The sequence below is a fragment of the Montipora capricornis genome, chromosome 13, assembly GCF_036669925.1.
Source record: "Montipora capricornis isolate CH-2021 chromosome 13, ASM3666992v2, whole genome shotgun sequence".
Lineage (NCBI taxonomy): Eukaryota > Metazoa > Cnidaria > Anthozoa > Scleractinia > Acroporidae > Montipora > Montipora capricornis.
In genome coordinates this window covers 37,004,394-37,026,396 of record NC_090895.1, presented here as the reverse complement: position 1 = coordinate 37,026,396, position 22,003 = coordinate 37,004,394, and the positions used below count along the sequence as shown (strand labels likewise).

Genomic DNA, 22,003 nt, shown 5'->3' with positions numbered 1-22,003 from the left:
TGAAGACATTATTCCCTAAAAATTTCGGACACTTCAATTTTCAGCAAAGATATCCGAACAGATCAAATTCATCTAGGTGACAAAAACATCTCTCTGGACAATCTTTTTACATTACAAGGAACCCAGAAATGTCTCTCAAAGGCTTTTGGCTTAATTTGCTCTTTGCGTGCCCTTGAAAAGTTTGTCAAACCTTTTCACGCGTGGAAATTCTGTCACCAAGAGAGATTGACAGAACATGTTACCATTTCTTTCATTCTATTTATTTATCATATTTGTTTTGTAGTTCCATACTAGCAATGGACAAATCATGTGCTATTAGTTGCTTTGATAGTGTTCTAATTCTAAATTACTGATGAAGTCCAACTTTTCGTGACAATTTAAATTCAACTGTCGCCTTTGCCATCAGCGGTATCTGAGGATTCCTCGAGTGCTTGAAGTTCCTGCTTGGCCTGCAGATCATTCACCATTTTCTCGATCTCTGTGTCACTGTCGTCATCAAGGGGCCCCTCAAATTTCAGTCCCACGGGGATACTGAAAGAAGTCCGACTGTCTCTGTGCAATGCAAACTCTTCGTCGTTTGCCACCTTGAGAAACGTTTTTGTCGAATGACGCTTTTTAAGCTGTTGCCGCGTCTTGTAACCACGGTAGTGACTCTGTATCTTGACTGCAGCTTCTGACTGCGTGCGCCGGAGCTCGCGGATTCTGTGCCCTCGGTAAGCCGCTTCAATTTTTGTTGCAGCTTCGTGTTTGTTTTTCACCTGTTTTCTGGTGTAGTAGCCGCGATAGTTCGATTGAATCTTGGTGGCTGCCTCATTTTGTTGCATCTCATTTACACCAATCCCATCATCTCCGGCAGGTCTTCCACCCCTAATTGCTTCTCTTGTTCTATGTCCTCTGAACACGGACTGAGTGTTAACAGCAGCAGCTTCTCTCTCGTCCAACAGTTCGGCAGAGTCCTTTCTGGCGTTCAGTTGCTTAATCTCAGCTATTCCCTCTTCTTCAATCTTCTGAAGATGTGGGCTGTCAAGGAGCTTTTCTTTCAATCCCCTTCTGACTGTGTATCCTCGATAACCAGCTTGAATTTTAGTCGCGGCTTCATTTCGCGCCTTCAGTTCCTTACCAGTGTTGTAATCAGCTTGTATGCAAGCTGCCGCGTCGTGGTCTTTCTCGCCAAGACTATTTAACACGCTAACCGCAGAACCCTGAGCGTGGTCTGGAGGCAGAATTTCTTTTGTCCTTCGTCTCTTCGTCTCTTTCCTTGCTTTGTGGCCTCGGAAGGTGGATTGGATTTTCGTAGCAGCTGCATCAATCTCCTTTCGACTTCCTCTAAACGATTCGTATCTGTAATACCCATCTATTTGCGACCCCAACAAACAATCGTCATATCCTCGCACTGAAAAGAAAAAAAACGTTAACAATGAACCGTTTCACAGTTGTGTGGTCAGTAGCCTCACGTTGTAGTGAGGGGGATGGGGAGCACAGGGGGGTGGCAGAACCTCCCGCTTCCCGTACCTTTATCTCCCGGCTTCCGCCCTCCGTTCCCTATAAATTAGGAGACTCAAAACACACCTTGGTCATTTAGCTATGTAATTCTTAGGTGTTTGCTTTGTCGCTTTGTTCGTCTTGCAGCAGTTACGCGACAGCCACCGTAAAAGGGTGCTTAGAAGACGCTAATGCAAGTCAAATATAATTTGTATTTGGGTTCCTTTCAAGACGTCTTCTGTTGGGCCGTTCGCTGTGTATCTTCAGTGGCTGCGTCTGCAAAAATCAAACAGGATTGGGGGGTCCACTCCCTCCTCTCCCCAATTCAGTTGAGACTCCGAGTTGATTTTGGGATATTTCCATCATTTTATTTTGTGGCCCCGTAAACCCTGTTGAGAGGAGAGTGTTCATATTTACATCTATCAAACTTGTCAATTTTCTTTTTGGTCAAGTGAGTTTCCCTGGTCAATGTTTAAAAATGAAGAACACAAAGACGCGTTAATTGACATCTTTGCAGAATTTGTCTTCTGATTGGTGTGCATTTTAATTTAAAAGAACGTGGAATAATACAGATGTAACACGAATGACTGACAGAAAACTTATGTATTTGTCCTCTTACAAGATTTTATGAGCTAATTCGAAACTAAAAACTTGAATAAAATAAATGCACTTTTCCCTTCCTGATCAGATAAGTAAATTTGAACTAAGTTTTTTTTCGTTTTTATTTTCTGTGTTGGATTGGCCATTTCATTAGCAAGCAATAAATCGCCGTGACCTTTTTGCTAAAGCAAGCTTTCTAATGCAAATTTCATGTTCTAGATACGGAAGGAAGCAGGTGACGAAGCTTTTCTCACTGCATACGTAATATGCATGAAGAAATCTTTTGGCAGATTCATACTGTTCCTTCAGAAAGCTGGTCGCTCAAAATCCATTCTTTTTCTTTTAAACTTTAAATCGGGGCTCTCGAGCGTTGGATTTTACAACATCATGGCGCTAATTTGAAAAAAAGTGAAAAAGCTCATCTAATATAAATTCGTCACCTCCTTTTCTTGATATGCCATGCTTTCTTTCTCTGGTTTACAGGGGATGTTATTTTCATTTGCTGATTATTTCCTCGGACGATGTCAGTATGAGTTTCGCTGTTTATCTAATTTAGACAATTTAATCACTGACCATTTCTGAAGCAAATCCGGAGAAACTATTATTTGAATGAAGTAATCCCGTGTAATTTATAACTTGAAGCGCGCCAGGCAAAGTCGACAGCATTTTGTCTTCCGAGCAAAATAAAACGTTTTCCTTCAGCGAAGTAAACGAATTCAACAGATACGCCAAGACGGCTATCAATATCTTTGTTTTGGCTCTATAAAACGGTGTCACGGTTACAGCAGTAGCGGAAAGGTGTACATCTTTCACCGTCTAATTCAAGGCCCAGAAAGTAATTTATCTTGAATAACCTTTTTGGATTTTCCTGCATTTATTGTTTGATCCTAAGTATTAGCCGTTTCTGTACATCAAAGCTAACCTATTTATTCCAAAAAATTAATCACACCCGCTTGGACCGCGGGTAGAGCTCAAGTGACGTTTTTGGGATTGAATTCTGGCGAATTGAAAAAGGATACCACAGCCTGTAGGCAGTTGATTTTTCCCACAAACCTAGATCATTTACATATTGCACAATCAGACTGCTTGTCTCTGACAGACTCTTGATGAATCTCACGCTGTTTCAAGCCACAGATTTCAAAGAAAGTGGTTTTTAAAAACTGATACTCCTGTCGCGAAGGTAGAGAAACAACGTTTTTCTGTTGAAAGCAAATCAGTCATCAGTTACAACGCCTTTAGAATTTTGTCATTAGAGTAAATCGCTCATTAAATGGATTTCGCGCCCTTTTCATGCCATTTTGGTTGCCGCTTAAAATCTTGCGGTAAGTTTATCGCAGCAGAACAGCCCTTCACGCGAAGTTTGGGTTTAGGTTTGGGCGATTGACTATATTCTTGTTTTCATAATGCGGGAAAGTGTACATACGACAGCAATCAATCGTATGTGGCATATTTTCGTGTTTAATTTTTGGATCAGTCCATTAGATTTTGTGACACGATGTTTCCGTGTACCATGAAGTTGCTGACAACTATTTCGCTCTATTCAACCTCTTTTTATCCTAATAAAATGTTCACCTTGAAATCCCTAGCAGCTATCGAGCGAAGACTGAAATATATCAACACTTCCCACCTTGTCTCTCGCGTAGCCTAGATTTGAAGTAATCCGCAGCAAACGTGTAGATATCGCTCGGGTTCGAACGCAAAATTTCCGTTGTCAATCCCTCCAGAAGGTTTCTAAAACCCTTGGGAACTGTCAAACGCTTGAGTTCGAGTTCGTTAAATTTTCCTGCCATTTTCGTTTAACATCTGCTCTGTTCCAAAGCTTGATGCCAATCTTCGATCTTGACGAAACAAGCACGTTCCAGTGGATAATGGGAACATAATCTTCGTCGCTTTGGCAACCAACATTTATATTCAATTTCATTGTTTTGGTGTTAAGTGGTGCTATTGGACTTTAATTAACAGAACAATTGACATCTCGAACTTTCGCCTTATTAGAAACATTTCCTGAGACTCATCTATTTTTCGTAGGACAAATGAATGACTGAGTTACTTTTCCTATGTAGGTTTTATCCTCACAGGGACTGTTAAGAAGTTCATGCAAATAACAATTTTGTTATTTTGTCTACTCACTCACGTTTTGACTTTTCGGTCAGACCCGTCAAACGTTTAGTCACGCTTGAGTACTTTTAGGCGTGACAACATGCTCTGATTGTGTTCATGGCCAAACCTGCGGGGTATGGCGTTCAATCCCAGGCTCAACATTCAAGAAGAACATTCTGAAGAAGGCTGGTGTTGGCCAGCCGAAATATTGCAAGCAACAACGCCTATGTTCACGTTGTCTTGACCAACCTTTGCAGGATATTTTCTATTTTAAAGTTTTTTATGGTGTGGTCACGATCTATTTTGATCCAACGTAGAGCAAGTTTTGATCGTACACGGTTTTTGCAGTGGTTTAATCCTTAAAAAGTCAACATTCAACTTCATCATTGAACTTTTAACCTCACAATTCAACATTCAACTTCAAAAGACTCAACATTCAATTTTACACCTTGACGTTTAATCTCCACCAAAACTCAAAGTTGCAACTCAACATCCAACCTGAGAAGTCTTTTTTCTCGAAGGTTGCATCCGGGAGTCCACTCGGTGTTTAATTCCCCCTCCCTCAATCCCATTGCTCCAAGAGCTTCCTCCCAGAGTCTGGGCGCAGTTATTCCACCGTGTCTCTCTAATATAGCTACCGCGCACCGGTGGCTCAGTTGGTTGAGCACCGGGCTGTCACGCGGGAGGTCGTGAGTTCAGGGTCTTTAAATAACTGAGGAGAAAGTGCTGCCTTTGTAATTACATCTGCAAATGGTTAGACTCTGTAGTCTTCTCGGATAAGGACGATAAGCCGGAGGTCCCGTCTCACAACCCTTGTTCATTAACTCGGTGGGACGTTAAAGATCCCACACACTATTCGAAAAGAGTAGGGGACAGTGTTCCCGGTGTTGTGGTCTGACCTTTCCAGCATGTGGTCGGCTTGGCAGGATTAGCTGGAAGGGCTTCTGTGTGAATGAGACCACAATTGTGTATAACAGCCAGAAGTCAGCTACTTAGCCAAGTGCTGGAGCCTCACTCAAGTTCAAAGCATTAATGAACCCTGGACCAAATCAAAGGTCGCATATCATCATTATTTCTGTTTTGTAAATTCGTTATTACTATAATTTAATGTGTTATCGCTCTTGACTTTCCCCGCCTCGACTAACTTTGTAGCTAAGGGATAGCCAATATTGTAAACTGAAATGATGTTCTTATTATTGAGTAAATGTTACTCAAATATCGTCCTATTAACATGTAGCGGCAGATAGAGAAACCAAACTTAAAGGGGAATGTACTCAAAATTTAAAAAAAAACATACCTCGGGTCAGTTAAGAATGTCATTTTTTGTTTGTGTTTGTGAGTAGCATAAATAAAGATAAAAGAAACCTAAACCTGTAGTGTAACAGGACAGTTAACACAAATACTTTAAGAAACAAAGTGGTTTTCCATTTGAATGATGCACTGAAGAACAAATCGGTTTGTAGTCGAACTTAGTACCACACAACTTTAGAACATCTTAAGACAGGAGCCCATCAGTAGGTCTGGAGCTTGCCTCCCCATACAGGCCCTATGAGTCAACCTTTGCCCGTATATTTCTATTTTTAGAACGCCACGAGTTGTTCGGCACTGCACGCGCTGTTTAAAATAGCCAATCAGAATAAATTCATTGTCTAACGAAGACAAAAATAGCAAAAACAATGTACGCAAATTGTGCAAATTGATGTAAATTGATGTAAACGTCAGTCTCCTGCTGAAGGGTTGGTTCTAAAAATAGAAAGATACGGGCAAAAGTTGACTCAAGGATATAGTGCATATGGAGGCTCCTACTCATGGGCTCCTGGTTAAGAACGTTTTCAGGCGGCGGGTAGCGATTTAGGTACGGAAGTGTTATGGGAGGGTTGAGAGGTTTAGGAGAAAACAACACCGTAGGAAAAAAGTGGGGGCTATAGCCACTCCACTTCCCCCCCCCCCCTCCTTCAGCCCCTCCCTCTCAGAGGCCCCTGGAAGTAGGTGACTGGGTACGTGTCTTCTTTTCTGCATACATTTGTGCAGCATAGATTAAAGAACAATTCTGTTTCATCGCGATACCAGGGAAAAAATATTTTTGACCATTATTGTTGTGTAGAATAATATTGAATAAATGATCACACTGGCAAAAAAGTAACAGACATAAATAATTTTATTTCATTAACTTACTCGGATCAAAATACTGTGCAAATGTGTTGGTACCTAAATGACAAGTTTCTCTAGCTCTTGTTGTATCAGTATTTTACAATCTCTGAAGAACAGCTAACAAGTCTTTATCATCACAGCCTTGCAAGGCAACCCTGCTTTTTTGTCGCCTGCCTCGCGAAAAACCTGCTTGCAAGTTATCATCGTCATCATCATCATCATCATCATTATTTTTAGTATTATCATTATTATTATTATTATTATTATCATTATCATTATCATTAATATTATTATTGATAAAGACTCCTTAAAAAATGCTGAACTTCCTAATTAAATACGAAACTGATAAGTTTGTCACATTAATTATATTACCAAGCATTATATTTACAGTCAAGAGAGTAATAACTACCAAACCCGTCTGAGTTTTTCCTTAAAATTTCACTGGATTCTGACAAATGTGAGTTAAAACTTGAATGAAAACTGAATGAAAATTGAGCACGTTCATTTTGATTTGTATCATCGAATAAATTGTCCATCAGTTCTTTTATTCACACACTTTCTGTACACTTACTCTTAAGAATATCATGACGAGAGTTGAACATTTCTTGTTTCTACCAAACCCCATGTTAAATCTCTTAAGTTAAAATACCACCAACCCTGTGCATAAATAATAATCGAATCGCATTAACCTTAAGTTGAACCTGTTTTAGGCAATCGATCTACAATTACTCGTTATTTCGTATGTACAATAGTTCCTTTTGAGGTATTCATTTATCTTGCTCTCCAAGCCGCTCCACAAGAATGACGGCCAATTCTGTACACTCGAATTTATGTACAAACACCTTCAGAAAGAATTTAAGTTTGTTTTTGGAGTTTCAGTCCTCCACCGTTGCCTGTTTGCCTCTCTTATTTGGACGACGATTGGATGAGACTCTTTGCCAATGAGATGCGAAATCAACTGCGACCTGCTTGCACGGTTTTACCGCTCATAGCTCGCTGGAATGCTGATTGGCTGGTTGTTGTCTTCATCTGTTCTTGATTTGCCAGAGTAATTTCATTTCCTTTAGTTTGAATTCGTTGGGTATTATTCCAAGTGCAATGGAAATCCAGTTTTAAATATCACAATTTTTTTTCAGTTCTTTTCCATCTGGTTTTGTGAGCTTGATTGAATTCTTTTAAGAGGGTGTTGGCAAAGCTTTTAGGTTGATGCTACCCTGAAAACAAGAAAGACAACTTTGGTTGGTTCAATTATGAACTGCAAATTTACGTGAGCTCGTTGCTGCCTCTTCTTTCTGCAAACAACGGACCACAAAACTTGGAGTACTGGGGTTGGACTGCGTGAGCGTCACAACCAACTTCGGTTCGCAAAGGGATCGGCAAATCAAGTGTTGACACCAAAATGAAGATATGGTTATCTCGCTAAAGCGTCTTTCTTCATGTATGACGCCTTACCCCAAACAAGTCAATCTGAAAGTTGCCAATTTACTTTATCAGTCGTCTTTGTTTTGATAATTTTGTTGGACTACTGGACAATTGTAACCAAATGGGATATTCTATTGCCTTCACGCAGGGCTCCTGCTTCACGATATTAATCAACAAGTCAGCCTAATGGAGGCACAGGCTACCAAGCCATGCGCAATACTCAGACAGTACATTCAGATTCATTACCTGAGTTTTCTTTGCCATTTGGCTCAGGTCGGTTTTTAGTTGCGCAAATGTCGGTCTTTTGTTCGGTTCTTCGTTCCAGCAGGAGAGCATAAGAGCATATCTGTAATAAACCAAGAACATAAATTATGATGAGTGACTAAACCCCTTGTCAGCGCTGGTAGTTTGCAAGTTTCTTGGACATTTCAATTGATAAATTGAGAGCACCCCTTCTCCAATTACAGTGATAGCAAAAATCGCAAGAAACGCTTTGCGCGCGCGCGGATTGATTTGTTTTAAGGGGGTGGGGGTCTATTTTCTTATTTTATTCTCTTCAAGAATGTCCCCGGAAGTCAAGCATATTTCAAAGGGATTTTAGAAATTTAAAGAGATTAATAAGGAGCAAATTCTAATCTTCTAAGGCCTGTCTGTTCGGGTAATGCAGAATAAGCGAAAATTTCTATCTTGGTAAGGCAATTATCACACTCACACTTCATCCGGTACAAGGCTCGGTTTTTCCATCCTGTAGCCAGACTCCAATCTGTCTATCAGCTCTAATACTTCTATGTCTGGGTAGGGGCTGCCACCTTTGATAAAGAAAGGAATTTAGGGTTATCACAAGTGTGGAAAAGTATTACACAAGCTTTAAAAAAACCTAATACTTCCAAAAATAGAGCTCAGTTGTCCAAAAGACCATAGACACTATTCACACTAATCGGTAATTAAATACAAAGTGAGGTTTTTATTAATCCTTTACAGTCCTGAGAAGCCCATAACCTAGGACTTTTGTTAACAATGTTATTTTTTTGCCAAAGGAAAACAAAAGCTTAAGCCAAAGTGGTTTTCTTGTTTTCTTTTCTGTTTAATGAAATCTTTTTAAAAGCGTTTCCCGTTCAAGAAGGAACATCGTGATTTTGTTTTTCCCTTCTCCATATCAAACCATTTCGATTTCTCCTTCCAAATTCTGTAGTCGCCTTAAGGATATCATAAACATTGCCTGAATCAAGTATGTCGAATTCGCCGTAATGATCGATTTCGATTTCGCGAAAGGTCGAACGTCCCGTGACAACGTTGTTTGTATCAAGTTGCCAAAATAGCGCGGATTTGACGTCACAAAATCACAAGACCCAGTGAGGGTCTGGAAATACAAAGTCCAAATTTGTGTCGATCTTGGGTTTCCGTTTTTCAACTCACGTGGGGTTAAAACAAAACAAGACAACAAAAACATACTTTGTCTGTCAGAATTAAGGCAGGAATTGGACTTTGAACTGTAAAGCTTTCTAAACGTGTCTTTCTGCATTGACATTTGCAGAGCAAGCGTCGTCACGTAGCAAATGGATGGTTCTCGCTTCACAAGATTTTTCTTCCCGACAAAAAAAAATTGCAGAGAATGTTGTACGAACGATAGATGTTGCTTGGCAAGAAATGTGCTTCACACTGGAAGAACTGAGAGAGTATTAAGTTGACGAAACTAGGAAAACTTCTTCAATGATGTAACTTTGCTAGAGATTGGAGAACTTTAAGAAGAGCCCATACGAAGACGTAGGTATGATTACATTTTTAACTGTATCAGTGTTGTTGGTTTTCGACTCAACATAACTGCAAGCATACTTTTCCGCTCATTTACAAGAAGAACAGAGGAATTTTGTGCTAAAAAAACTGTGATTGCTGAAACGTCTCCAAGGAGTTTTTTCTACGGATTCATTGACATTGCTTTAAGGTCTCAACATTGTAACTCATTGTCATTCGTGTGTTCGTCTTGCTTTTTACACCATGCATTAGCGACCCATTAGCGGTCATCAAAAATGTCAAGTCGAATACTTACGTTATTTCGTTACGTTATCTTTAAGGGCGCCTAGCGATTTAGCCTGTTCCAGGCTCTCAGATAGTCGAGGAAACGAAAAGAACTGCGTGTGAAAAGCGAGTTCACACGCAGTTCTTTTCGTTTTCTCGACTATCTGAGAGCTTGGAACAGGCTAAATCGCTACGCTTTTCACACGCAGTTCTTTTCGTTTTCTCGACTATCTGAGAGCCTGGAACAGGCTAAATCGCTACGCGCCCTTAAAGATAACGTAACGAAATAACGTAATCGAAACTTTTTGAAATAGTGACTTTGTTCGGTTGCGTTAAAGGTAGCGAAATTTCTTCGTATCAGTAATATGATTGAAACGCCGGCAAAAAGATAGCATATAATGTTTGTGGGCTAAAAGTGTGTGTGTGTGTGCCAAGTGACATGTAATTTTAAACTGAAATACCATGGCCGTGACCTTGAATGATGAAATGGTTATAAACTTGCATCAACTTGCTTTTGACCTCTTCGTGGGTCAGGAAATTTCCCGAGTACATACCAAGGTGTCGATGATATCGCACAAGTTAAACAGAAAATGTGTCGGTGATTTTCTTGTTCTTGACTCGACAAATTTCAAGACGATATCTGATAAAAGTCGACTCTTTGTAAATTTTTGCGGAGATCATAAAAAAATCCACTGTGATTGTTAGTTTCTCTTTGGAAGAGTATAAATCACAAAAAGGCAACGCCTTTCTTTGCTTACCAATGGTGGCTATCTCAAACAGCACCACTCCAAAGCTCCACCTATTAATTAAAGGATAAAAACAGATAAGGACGATAAACCCGAGGAAATAGTTTCATTGTTCATGGATTCTGCGGGGCGATAGAAGAACGCACACGTACATTGTTCACAAGGATTAGGGTATCTAGCTGCCACTATATTTGTCACTCTTTGGTGATATATCATTGTTTCAAGGGTAAATGCCTTCAGATTATTTTTTTGCTTTAAAATTCTTGGGTCGCGTGAAATGACTACGCGATGCGATGTCGATAATAAATTTGTTTGATGACAAATTCAAGATTATTTTTTTGCTTTAAAATTCTTGGGTCGCGTGAAATGGCTACGCGATGCGATGTCGATAATAAATTTGTTTGATGACAAATTCAAGATTATTTTTTTGCTTTAAAATTCTTGGGTTGCATGAAATGGCTACGCGATGCGATGTCGATAATAAATTTGTTTGATGACAAATTCAAGCTGTGGTAAAGTCATCGTAAGACACCGCGTTTTTTTAGAGAATTCGGATGCCAGCCAATTGCAGTTCAAGGATAGTCATTTCTTAGAATCAAGAGAATATTGATGCTTTACTTACACGTCACTCTTGGTGGTGTAACGGCCGTGCAACAGGGCCTCAATAGCTGTCCACTTCACCGGTAGACAACCCTGAGATATTTGAAAAAAATAGGAAAATAATTTACAACCATTCTCTAACTTCTCTGTCAAAACTCCAGTGGCAGATTGCAAGTATTTTCAAATGAGCTCATTGAGATTTCACTGAAAATAACTTGTAATGTCTGTATTGCAATGAGATAGTGACAGTGGGGATTCTGAAAATGTCGAAAGGAGTGTAGTGGCATTGAAGAACCAAATTTGTAGTGCAATGACATGACAACATAGATGTCATTGTCGGATTGTTTGGATGCACGAGAGAACGCTAAATTAACTGAAATAGTACATAATAGTCGCACTTCTAGGCTCCTTCAGCTTGCTATGAGTGGGATCTGCTTATCCTTGCGGGAGCAAGTGCAATTTTCAAAATTGGCAATGAGTCGGTTTGGTTCAAGTGTGGCACACAGATTTTCTTGTTCTTCTCCAACTCATCCACCCACTCCCTCTCCCTTATTGCCGTCACTGCTATTAACCTTTGCAGTTTATTTATCGGATATCGTAAGTGACGAAACTAAAAGCCAGTTATCTTACCCCTGTGTCTTTTTGGTAAAAGTTTCTTTCTCGGATGTCTCGTGACAGTCCAAAGTCTGTTACTTTGCATGTTAGATTTTCACCGAGTAATACATTTCTGGCTGCTAAATCACGGTGGACAATCTGAAACGTAGTGGTAAAAAGAGGCATTTAAAATAATGAAGACCTATTTCACAACTAAATGCAGATTTTGTTCCAATATTATACATGATCATCAATGTGTTTCTGTGATGGGCAGAACTGGATTTGTTGCAGTAAGTTTCACAAGAGATGGATTGAACAAACTAAACGTCTCAATATTCCTTGCTTAATGTGCTCCGTTTTCTGTGAAAAGGCAGTCGACTTAATAACTTTGCATTTTTTTTTTACGATAATTTGTAGTAGTTACAATGTTAAATCGATGCTTACAGGCCAAAGGCACTATACAAATATTTACTACATACATAAGATTGGTAGTGTCGAGTTCAGTAAATGTTCCGTTTTGTAAAAAATTAGATAGTCAAGAACAAATGTTATTTCGAAACCAGGTGAATGTAACACACCTTTGCTGAGCTCAGATACGCCATTCCATCAGCTATTTCCCAAGCAAATTTCATCAATTGGTGTTTCGTAAGGCTTTTTCTTGGAAGGTGATCAATATCATAGTAACCATCATCTAAGCCACGTTTCTTTCTCAAGAAGCCTAGTAAGTCTCCATAAGGTGCAAACTCCGTGATAATGCAGAAGGGCTCTGTAAAATAGACAAAAATAAATATGTGGTCTATTCTCCTTACTGCTAAAAATGACATCATTTGTGGCGCATCTCTTGCGCATCAGCTCTTTTAAAATACGTGTATTGCCTGGTATCGATTTTTAAGTATTTTGAGGCATTTTCGCTTTGATTTGTTTTCTAGAGGACCGCAACTGAGGAAAACTGTGTAATAGGGACCATCATCAAAACCATTCATATTCGAAATAAAGTCGAGATTCGAAGAGATAAAAGAAGATGAATATTCAAACAGTCTCGCAAAGGTTCAGGTCTGTGCGATATTTCGTGCGGAAGATATTTGAAAACATATGTCATCGAGTTTTGCTATAAAAAAGCCTGCAGTCGTCTTCTGAGGGTTCATAAACATCTAAATGAGTACTTATTCTCATACAAAATTTGCAGATTGCAAAATCTCAGCGGATAAGTTACTCTTTTAAAGTATGTGATAACATTCTCGGCCGCAATTTTAGTATCGTGTCACGCAAAAGCTTAGAAATTTAACCTTGCCTTATCACAAGACGAAAAACCGTATCAAACTGAAAATTTGTGAAAAGATAAGTCTTCAGTTGTTCTAACAAATAACTAAACTAAAACCTCAAAAGGATTGATAATTCTTTATTTTTTTAATTTTGATAACGTCACCTTAAAATCAAGATTTCGGGACACACCTCCTTTCATACCTTTTTGGTAGATTATTTCAACCCATAGCACAGCACGTTTCGCAAGTGCTTGACCTCGAGCATTGTTCAGAAACGATGTAATTTTTTTCTTTGACAAAAGGCAGTGTAAGTGTCCCAAATGGTTTAACCAGTTAACTAGTTATTATTTATTTCAGTTCAAACGAACAGCTTCAAAATCTTATCAATCACATAAAGAAATCGCAACACAACAACGGGAAACTGAATGAAAAGATGTGTTTACTAGTGACTAATTTGTACCTGATTCAGTTATGCAGCCTAATAACTGGATGACATGTTTATGTGGTGACAAGTTCTCCATAACCTTGAGTTCAGACAGGAAGTCTTTTAGACACCGGTCGTTCGCTTCATCTGAAATGAATTTTTTCCCAGTTCATGAGTAACTTAGAAATATGTTAGTGTAAGGGAGTGTATTATGTAATGAAAGTATTTTGAAGCAACAGACCGAGGAGGGGCCAATTTACCGTTAAAAAGAATTTTGTAACACGCCATTGCTTAGTTCACCCTGCCAGGAGAGCCTTTCTTAGCTTGGCCAAGTCTCGATCGCACTCCTAGACGCCATATTGAGTCCATATTGATTTTCGTAGTTTCCATTTTTACCTTCGCCTTGTCAAAAATATGACGCTTGCGCTTCCTAAACCGGTTTGACCGGAGTGATTAGCCCAGAAACTTGGGCTGCGGTGACTTAAAAGACTTGAAAAGATTTCTGCAGAGCCTCTCTTGTTCGCCCTCTGGCGAGTTTTAGAGAGGCTATACTCGCACGGTGTGCTTAGTTGTGTGGTGAGCCTCAAGTGCCGTTGCTTGGCCAAGTCTCGATCGCACTCCTAGACGCCATATTGATTTTCGTAGTTTCCATTTTTACCTTCGCCTTGTCAAAAAATATGATGCTTGCGCTTCCTAAACCGGTTTGACCGGAGTGATTAGCCCAGAAACTTGGGCTGCGGCGACTTAAAAGACTTGAAAAGATTTCTGCAGAGCCTCTCTTGTTCGCCCTCTGGCGAGTTTTAGAGAGGCTATACTCGCACGGTGTGCTTAGTTGTGTGGTGAGCCTCAATTTCGAAGTAGTTGAAGTGCGTGATAAGTCATGATTCTACGCTTAGAACGCTTTCCATTAACAGATCTGATCGGCCCAGACCAGGAATTTGGAAGGATTCACTCTCCTCCAGAAGAATGCGAGGGATTATCCAACTCTTCCTTCGAATTGTTGCATTTTCTTCGCAAACTGACTGCTCTGGCCAGCCAGTTCTTTCAAAAGGAAAGCGCCCTTAACAATTGACTGCTTTTACCAGCCCATAATTCCGTACATTGTGGAGGTCCGTTCATGAAAACAATGGATATTGAATTCAGTGAACCATAGCACCTAAGAGTTAATAGCCTACGTTGTTTTTTTGCAAAGAACTTCCCAAAAAGTAGGGCTTTTTGGTTTTGGCGAAAGTAAATCGTCACTGACAAATACGTGATGGTTCTGATAAAATCACACACGAAAAGTGGTTTTACGGAGTTACGGAGTTCTATTATTTTTCCTCCAGTGGTGAATTGTACTAAAAGAAAACTTAGGTCAATTTAAAGGGGCAGTGTAACGCTATTTTAGTCAAACTTCAAAGCACTAAAAGATGTCTTTGCATCGATGAAGACCAAAACCTCATGCACCTCATGCTGTAGTTTTGTTGCTAATAACCATTGAAGTGCACTGAAGCTATTCTTTGCTGTTTGCAGCCAAGGATGGAGAGGATGGAAATGGATTGAAACTTGAAATTTCAAGTTTGGAGACGGTGTCTTCAGAAAGTCGCCAAAAATTAAATGCGAATAGTTCTTTGTGCCCTAAATATATTTCATATCTTCTCAGTGTGAGCTCAACTGTCAATTTAGCATGACAGTAGCCCTTAAGGTGGTGTGCTTCCTTAAGCCCCTTGATGTAAGAGCCGTTGAAATCTAAACATAGCACTTTCGATTTTTTGATAGTATATTCCCTGTAGTTTTTTAATGAGCAATCGTGAAACTATTAGCTAGTGGAAAAAAGCGAAGTTCTATGGACGCGTTCAAACTTACCTTTGTCGTGTAAAGTTTTAACTGCTACTGGTACCCAGCCTCCTTTCTTGGTCACATTTAAAGCGAGGCCCATCTTTACAAGTCCCAAGTGTCCACGGCCTATGGTCCTGTGGACCCTGAGCCTCTCTGGTGAGATTTCCCAGCGACTTTTGGCGTATGGAATGGTTGAATAGTCATTAAGAACCACGGGAGGTCTCTTGCCGAACGAATCACCGTGAATAAGGTGAGAGTAAACATTGTTGGACAACATTCCAAGACCAGTCTCCATTTCTTTGTATCCCGGTTTGGGTGGTGGTTCTTGTCCGGCTACGAATTTCATCTCCTGTGGTGTTGGTTTGGAGAGGAAACCAGAATTTATTGGTGTCTCGTACAGATGATTGTATACATTAAATCCGGGAAGAGAAGTAAGCTTGTCTTGGTGCCCAGTTTCAACAGTCTTTTGTTCGTCTTTGGTGTAACCGTGGTTAAAATGCATCTCCACTACCTCTGTGATCGTTTCGTAGTGATTTATCACCTGTGAACCAACGCAAACATAGTAAAGCTAAATTTCATAATGTAAGGTCAATAATCATATGAAAATCTGAATCCTCTGACTTGTTCAGTTTTGCTGAGGTTTTGTTATGGGCTATTTTGCAACTTTTGCCAACGTGAAAGGTGATAGGTAAGTTATGTGACACTGAGAATAAAACCGCCTTCCAAGGCAAGAAACGAATGTACGTAACCCCGCAGTCGAGATACATGAGCTAGGTGCTCATACAAAGATGATTTTGTTTTTCGATTATGTCCACGAATTTGAACCAAAAGTTTGTTCTTGTTTCGTGTTTCGGTGATTTCCCGTTTTCTTGTTGTTGTTGTTGTTGTTTTGCATTTTTCTCTCCGTGATAGGGTAAAAACCAAGCACCATATTCTTAGCCAATCGGAAGTGAAATCAATACCAATCGTGACTTGCGCGCTTGCTTTGGGTTATGACTTGCTCACTTCATTATCTTCGTATGTTGGGATTGGTCAACGTATCTATGGGCTTTGAATTGAAAACTGTTCATTTACCAATAACAACAAAGTAGTTACCGTTGCGTCTTTGACGTCATCTAATGTAGTTGTTGAGGATTCACTGTCTCTGCTAGAGAAATGATAAAAGGCGGATTAAATTTGATTTTGTGTGAATTTGAGAAGTATTTGCATTTAAAACAGTGAAGGCTTGTGAGAGACTTCAGGGAAAAAGCTGATTGTAACAACCAAATGTCTCTCCGTGCAAGTATCACTGATACTTTTGATAGCCCTATTTGTTTGTTCGATATGCTACTAATTAAACTGGGCTTATCACACGAGTAGACGAAGGGCTAACGGTCTTTCTAATGGTGCTTAATTTATATTATTAAAAACTATGATCATTACATACAATACAATACATACTTAATTGACCGCTCCCCATAGTGGCTTTTCAGAGCCAATGAAACACAACAAAACGACGAAACGGAACAACAACAACTGTTAAGAATCCCAACTGGCCGGAGGCACACCAGTTGGCACACCAGTTGGGTGCAGGGATGGCGCAGTGGTGAGAGCACTCGCCTCCCACCAATGTGGCCCGGGCTCGATTCCCGGACTCGGCGTCATATGTGGGTTGAGTTTGTTGGTTCTTTACTCTGCACCGAGAGGTTTTCTCCGGGCACTCCGGTTTCCCCTCTCCTCTCCTAACCAACATTTCACTTGATTTACTTTCATTGTTCATTTCAATTTACAGTGTCTCCAATTAGCGCTCCAGCGCTAGAACAACTAGACACTTAAATAAAGTTACTTTCCTTTCCTTTCCTTTCCTTTACAAATGCAGATGGGAAGTTGAACCAGGGACTACCAGGATCAAATTCAACGAGTGGTCAGAACGGGTCTTGAACCCGGGATCTCCGGATCTCAAGGCCAGCGCCCTGACCACTGGGCCACACTGCCTCCTCCTACAATCCTAGAGTTTTGATTGGCTTAGCCATTATGGTATATGAGCTGGTATACCATGCTCTACAAATATCAGTAACTGTACAAATCAGTTTTGTTGTTTTTACAAAATAACGTAAGGAAAATTTATACATAATTTGTGGGCGGTTTTACTAAAACAATTATTCCACTCGTGCTTGTCGGATGTGAGGTGATTATAGCCAACGAGGCGCTATCTATCATACACCGTATTCCAAAATGGCTACCATCTTAATATTCTTTTGTTGGTATTTAAATTAGCCCTTCGTGAGTTGTTTTTGAGCTCAAAAATCAAAAGAATGTTTTCTCTTGAACGGGGCAACAAGGGCCAATTTCTATCCGCATAAATCAGCGGCCATTTTGGAATAAGGTGTATTCTCATATCCAACGCGTGCTCGTGGAATAATTGTTAATTATTAAATTTCTGACCTCGGGTAATGCGTTTCTAGCTTTCTGATTGGTTCACGCTATCTCGGTAATCAGCTCATATACCGTATGACCTAATATGGAAACTGACTGTGTCAAGTGTTGCCAAGGTGAAAACTGATTGGCTTTTATTTGCAAGTGTCAAAGCATTCAGAATTTAATGGGACTTTAATAAAACAGTGTTATTCCATTCGCGCTTGTTGGATATGAGACTGGTCATAGCCAACGAGGCGCGTAGCGCCGAGTTGGCTATGATCATCTCATATCCAACAAGCGCGAGTGGAATAATTGTTTCATTAAAAACGACCCCAAAATATAGAAAACAAGACTACAATAAAAATAAAAAGGCCCAAAAAATCACGCATATGCTTGTCGTGTTTGTAGATCATGGTATAATGGCTCATAACCCATAATGGCTTAACCAATCAAAACTCTCGAATTGCATTATCCAATGATCCACTTTTTAATAATTGTCAAATATCAACTCGTTTCATAAAAGCCAAATTTTGGTGTTTCACTCCTTGCCGACGCAGGAACTACAGTTTCCATAGGAACTTATCCCCTCATTCGATATGCTACTTACTTGTGAAACTGCCTTGGTCTTCGGGATCGTGGTCGCCTCTTATAGCAATGTATAGGTATAACTGAAAGCAAAAAAAAAAAAACGGCTGAGTTTATGCTTTATGCTACATAATTCTGGAATTTTGGGGGGAATTTTAGACATCAAAAAGAGGTTTAGAAAGTCTCGAGAATTTTTGAGCAATTTGGACTTTCACCCGACATTTTGACAACATTTCACAGGCAAAAACGTTGACAAAACGTCTTTTTGTATTCCTTCCCTCCATTAACTATGTACCGACTAAGAGAGGGCTCTGTCCGCTCGCATACTAAAGCAGTGTCTAGAGCAGAACAAATCAGCGGTTTTCCATCAGAGTCTACACTAAAATCTCAGCGCTTATTCATCAAAAGGGGCCCTACATTGCATCCAAGCAGCGGCTTCTCACCGTAAAATGGACGTTTTTTGGGCATTTTTGGAGAATTTTAGACATTTTAAAAAGAATTTTAGAGCTTTTTTTGGATTTTAGGCCATTTTTCGGGAATTATGTAGCTAAGCCTAGCTGAGTTTGTAATCATATCATAATTCTTTCTGACGAAAAGCTGACACCAGAAATGTCAGCTCATAAGTCTTTCCTACGTTGATCAATTCACTTTTTTCATCTCGTTTGATTAAACCATGTTTTTATAAGCATAAGGCGTATGCCTCATGATTTTCGTAACTTGACAGCACTAGTGTTATGAAAAAAAACAAAGTCCTCCCACGTTGCTTCGAACCCCACAGCAACTAGTACACAAGAAACCGGCCGCCTTTGGGATCAAGGCTATCGCTTGATTTACCTTAATGGTCCGACCAGCTACAATGTTCTCAAGAACCGAACATTCAAGCTATCACAATGCAAATCTTGTAAGCATTCTTGTAAGTATTCCTCTTTCCTGGTGTATTGCTTCGGGTAGTGCGACGCTGAACGAGTTGTTTTTCTACTAGAGGCGACTAAGTTAAGATGTGGGTCATCGCAGTTGTAAACCTTACTTGAGCAGTAACGAAAGGAAAGCCTGAAATGTTCAGACTTAAACCTTCCACATTCATAACTGCGATGATCTATATCTTCACTTGATTCTCTCCACGGTTCAAATACGTGGATTTGATACATTAATTTTCTTGATATCAGTTTCCCCTCTGTACGGCCTCTCTGCAATCGACTGTTGGCGAGGTCTCGCTTTTCATCTCATTTGTTGGGAAGTAATGACAAAATTAAAAGCAGTAAGCTGTTCAGTTAAATGACAGAATGCTTCACTTACTCTTTCGCATGGCTTTCCAAAACATGAACAAAACTGCTGGAGTAACGAGGGACATAACAACAATCCAAACCGGAAGGAGATAGGTGAAGCTGTTTCTGGTCTCGTTTTGGCCCGCTTTTTCTCCCTTTGGTTGTTCCGTAAGGACTAGTAAAAACAAAGGATAAAAAAAGAGTGAGGTTTGATTAATGCTTAAACTCTAATATGGTCGTTTCCACTGAGTGTTGTGGACAGCGGAGCCCTAAGCGACTTAACGAAGCTTCAATCCGCCGTTTAATAACTGATACTAGGCCTTTAACAATAAAATGAATGGAAAAGAATTTTGATGCGGACGAAATTTTTCGGTTTCTTAAAACTTGTTGAAATCGGTATTTCACTTTATAAAGAGCTAAATTTCTTTTGTCACATCGACTTAGGCTGAAATTTAAAGGCCCTCGTTCACCCTACAGGCATTGCGAGCCGTGGAAAAGTTCTCATATATGGAAATTTCGCCAAAGCTGAAATTCATCCAATCAGATTGCTACGATCGACTCTCAGTCAACTACATCCGGCTGTGGGCGGATACCCTCGATAGGGATAACCTCTGGTATCCTTCCCTTTCATTGAATTAAATGAATGAAGTTATTGTTATTGTTATTGTTATTGTTATTGTTATTGTTATTGTTATTGTTATTGTTATTGTTATTGTTATTGTTATTGTTATTGTGATTGTTATTGTTATTGTGATTGTGATTTTGATTGTGATTGTTATTGTTATTGTTATTGTTATTATTATTAACAAACGGTCGAAAAGTCTGTCGGTTGAACGAGGGCCTTTAACTAGTAACAGTTTTTTGCTTTCTTCGATTGAATTATTGAAAGGTTTCTGTGTGTTTTCACCCTGGATTCAACCGTTGGCTATTCATAGTTCATGGTGTTTTCGCCCGGTGCGCCTCCGTCGCTTGCCAACAGTTTTTCCAGAAGCTAAATATAAACTAAAGTGTCGCTATTTCAGTCATGTTCTTTTGAGAACAGTGCACCTTGAAAGTTTCCGTAGTCTCCAGAGAGGAGGGGCTTTTAAGGGTATAATAGTTTTCGTCGAAAAATGTCATGTTCTCTCTCAGTTTTTTGGAAAAAAAAATCCCGTTTTCCTTGTTATTTCGCGGTTTACTGTGCTGTACTCCCGGGGAGTATCTTTCTTAACATGTTTATGTGGAACCAAAACAAATGTTTACCTTGACTCATGCTTGGGTTCCCCGTCAAAGAGGTTTCTTTATTTTTAAATGAACTTGTGCCTGAGGAAAAATAAGAATATTTGTCAAGCTTATGTTATCGATAACCAATTTATTTGTCTACTGGAAGTTCATAAAAGTGTTCTGTATTGGCCGGAGTTAAATATGGGATTGGGGATATTTGGAGCAACAGGTCGAAATAAGGGCTGGTTTCCAGGGGTGAAAATTGTTGAATTGTGTTTATGCGTACTTTGAGAAATGTTTGCTTGATTTAATGTTACTACGCAATTTAACGCCATTTTGGTGTCAATTTCTTAGTGCTTACCTTCTGATATCGATGGAACTTTAGTCCCCATTGTCGATCTTACTTCTACAAAAGACATTTAATTAAAGATATTGTGTTAATTTAAAAACATTTTTCACAATAACTTTTGGAAACGTAGCTTTCTTAGAGCGAGTAAGCCGTCTCCCGCCAATACCGGTGCCATTCACACTTGATGGGAGCATGTTGATCTGACTTATAAATAAAACTTCGTTGTATGGATGGAAATAAGGGACAAGGATTCCTTAGAGACAAACGGAGTAAGAAAACGGAGAGGAAACGATTTCCTTTAGGGGAGTCGAATTATTTACGTCACGGTATGGTACCACGAAACCCTACGATTTTGAAAGAAGTTTTGCTAGCCCTAATCCATCCATAGGCAATTTTGATTTGATCCTTTCCCTTGGAAAAAACATAAACTGAAAATCATGTCTACACTTTTTACCTCGAGGAATGTCATCAGTTTTAAATTGCTTTTTCAAGCTACAGGCGCTTCGTCCATATCTGTTCCACGCGGAAACAGCCACTGTGTAGGTCTGGTTCCATTTTAAAACCAGATCATATTTCGTGTTTGTGGTGTTCCAGCTTCCCAGTCTTGTCTTGCGGTAGGAGCCATTGTAAGCCAGTGTCATCCACACTGATACAGTGTAAGCCTCAATAGGACTTTCACCATCACAGGGTTTAGTCCACTGCAGTGTACATTTTTTTCCCTCGACATGGAGGTTGGATATTGATGGTGCGTCAGGTGTACCTTTTAAGAACAACAAAACAACTTTTTGAAATATAAAGACTTGCCAAATTATAATTTCGCGATTGCTTTAAGGTGACATGGACAGTAATTAACTCAAAAATCTTTCGACACGATTTCATCCAATCAAGTTCAAGGGCAAGTGACGTCCAGCGCTGGCTGCGAGCATTTCTTTTGAATCATGACTTGCTAGTGTTATCATCTGCGTCAGTTTTGATTGGCCAATTGAAAA

At 39.7% G+C, this 22,003-nt stretch overlaps 2 protein-coding genes and 1 long non-coding RNA gene across 5 annotated transcripts in view; 1 reads left to right on the top strand and 2 right to left on the bottom strand.

The window, feature by feature from the left end:
- LOC138030300 (uncharacterized) overlaps positions 1 to 22,003 on the top strand; it is a 46,691-nt gene that overhangs the window by 552 nt on the left and 24,136 nt on the right. For both annotated transcript variants that reach the window (XR_011128065.1, XR_011128064.1), the window contains exon 2: positions 9,290 to 9,523. This is a non-coding gene — a long non-coding RNA (uncharacterized lncRNA). The remainder of the gene's footprint in view (positions 1 to 9,289; positions 9,524 to 22,003) is intronic.
- Positions 245 to 3,959, bottom strand: LOC138030299 (abnormal spindle-like microcephaly-associated protein homolog). Its single transcript, XM_068878205.1, has 2 exons — positions 3,710 to 3,959; positions 245 to 1,393 (listed from the first exon to the last, which is right to left on the bottom strand). Exons 1-2 carry the CDS (start codon positions 3,870 to 3,872, stop codon positions 384 to 386), a joined length of 1,173 nt encoding a protein of 390 aa, XP_068734306.1. The 5' UTR covers positions 3,873 to 3,959; the 3' UTR covers positions 245 to 383.
- Positions 6,325 to 22,003, bottom strand: part of LOC138030298 (uncharacterized) — a 34,535-nt gene continuing 18,856 nt past the window's right edge. For both annotated transcript variants that reach the window (XM_068878204.1, XM_068878202.1), the window contains exons 9-23: positions 21,469 to 21,774; positions 21,027 to 21,071; positions 20,705 to 20,764; positions 19,494 to 19,637; positions 18,220 to 18,280; positions 16,311 to 16,362; positions 15,243 to 15,756; positions 13,434 to 13,544; positions 12,290 to 12,477; positions 11,748 to 11,870; positions 11,140 to 11,210; positions 10,530 to 10,570; positions 8,468 to 8,564; positions 8,002 to 8,101; positions 6,325 to 7,547 (exon numbers count right to left, since the gene is read on the bottom strand). In XM_068878204.1, the coding sequence (XP_068734305.1) occupies positions 7,509 to 7,547; positions 8,002 to 8,101; positions 8,468 to 8,564; positions 10,530 to 10,570; positions 11,140 to 11,210; positions 11,748 to 11,870; positions 12,290 to 12,477; positions 13,434 to 13,544; positions 15,243 to 15,756; positions 16,311 to 16,362; positions 18,220 to 18,280; positions 19,494 to 19,637; positions 20,705 to 20,764; positions 21,027 to 21,071; positions 21,469 to 21,774 (1,952 nt within the window). In that variant the 3' untranslated portion in view covers positions 6,325 to 7,508. The remainder of the gene's footprint in view (positions 7,548 to 8,001; positions 8,102 to 8,467; positions 8,565 to 10,529; positions 10,571 to 11,139; positions 11,211 to 11,747; positions 11,871 to 12,289; positions 12,478 to 13,433; positions 13,545 to 15,242; positions 15,757 to 16,310; positions 16,363 to 18,219; positions 18,281 to 19,493; positions 19,638 to 20,704; positions 20,765 to 21,026; positions 21,072 to 21,468; positions 21,775 to 22,003) is intronic.

Coding starts and splice junctions, on each gene's coding strand:
- LOC138030299 (XM_068878205.1), bottom strand. CDS start 3,872: ATGGCAGGAAAATTTAACGAACTCGAACTCAAGCGTTTGACAGTTCCC. Junction 1,394..3,709: donor TAGGCTACGCGAGAGACAAG/GTGGGAAGTGTT, acceptor TTTTCTTTTCAG/TGCGAGGATATGACGATTGT.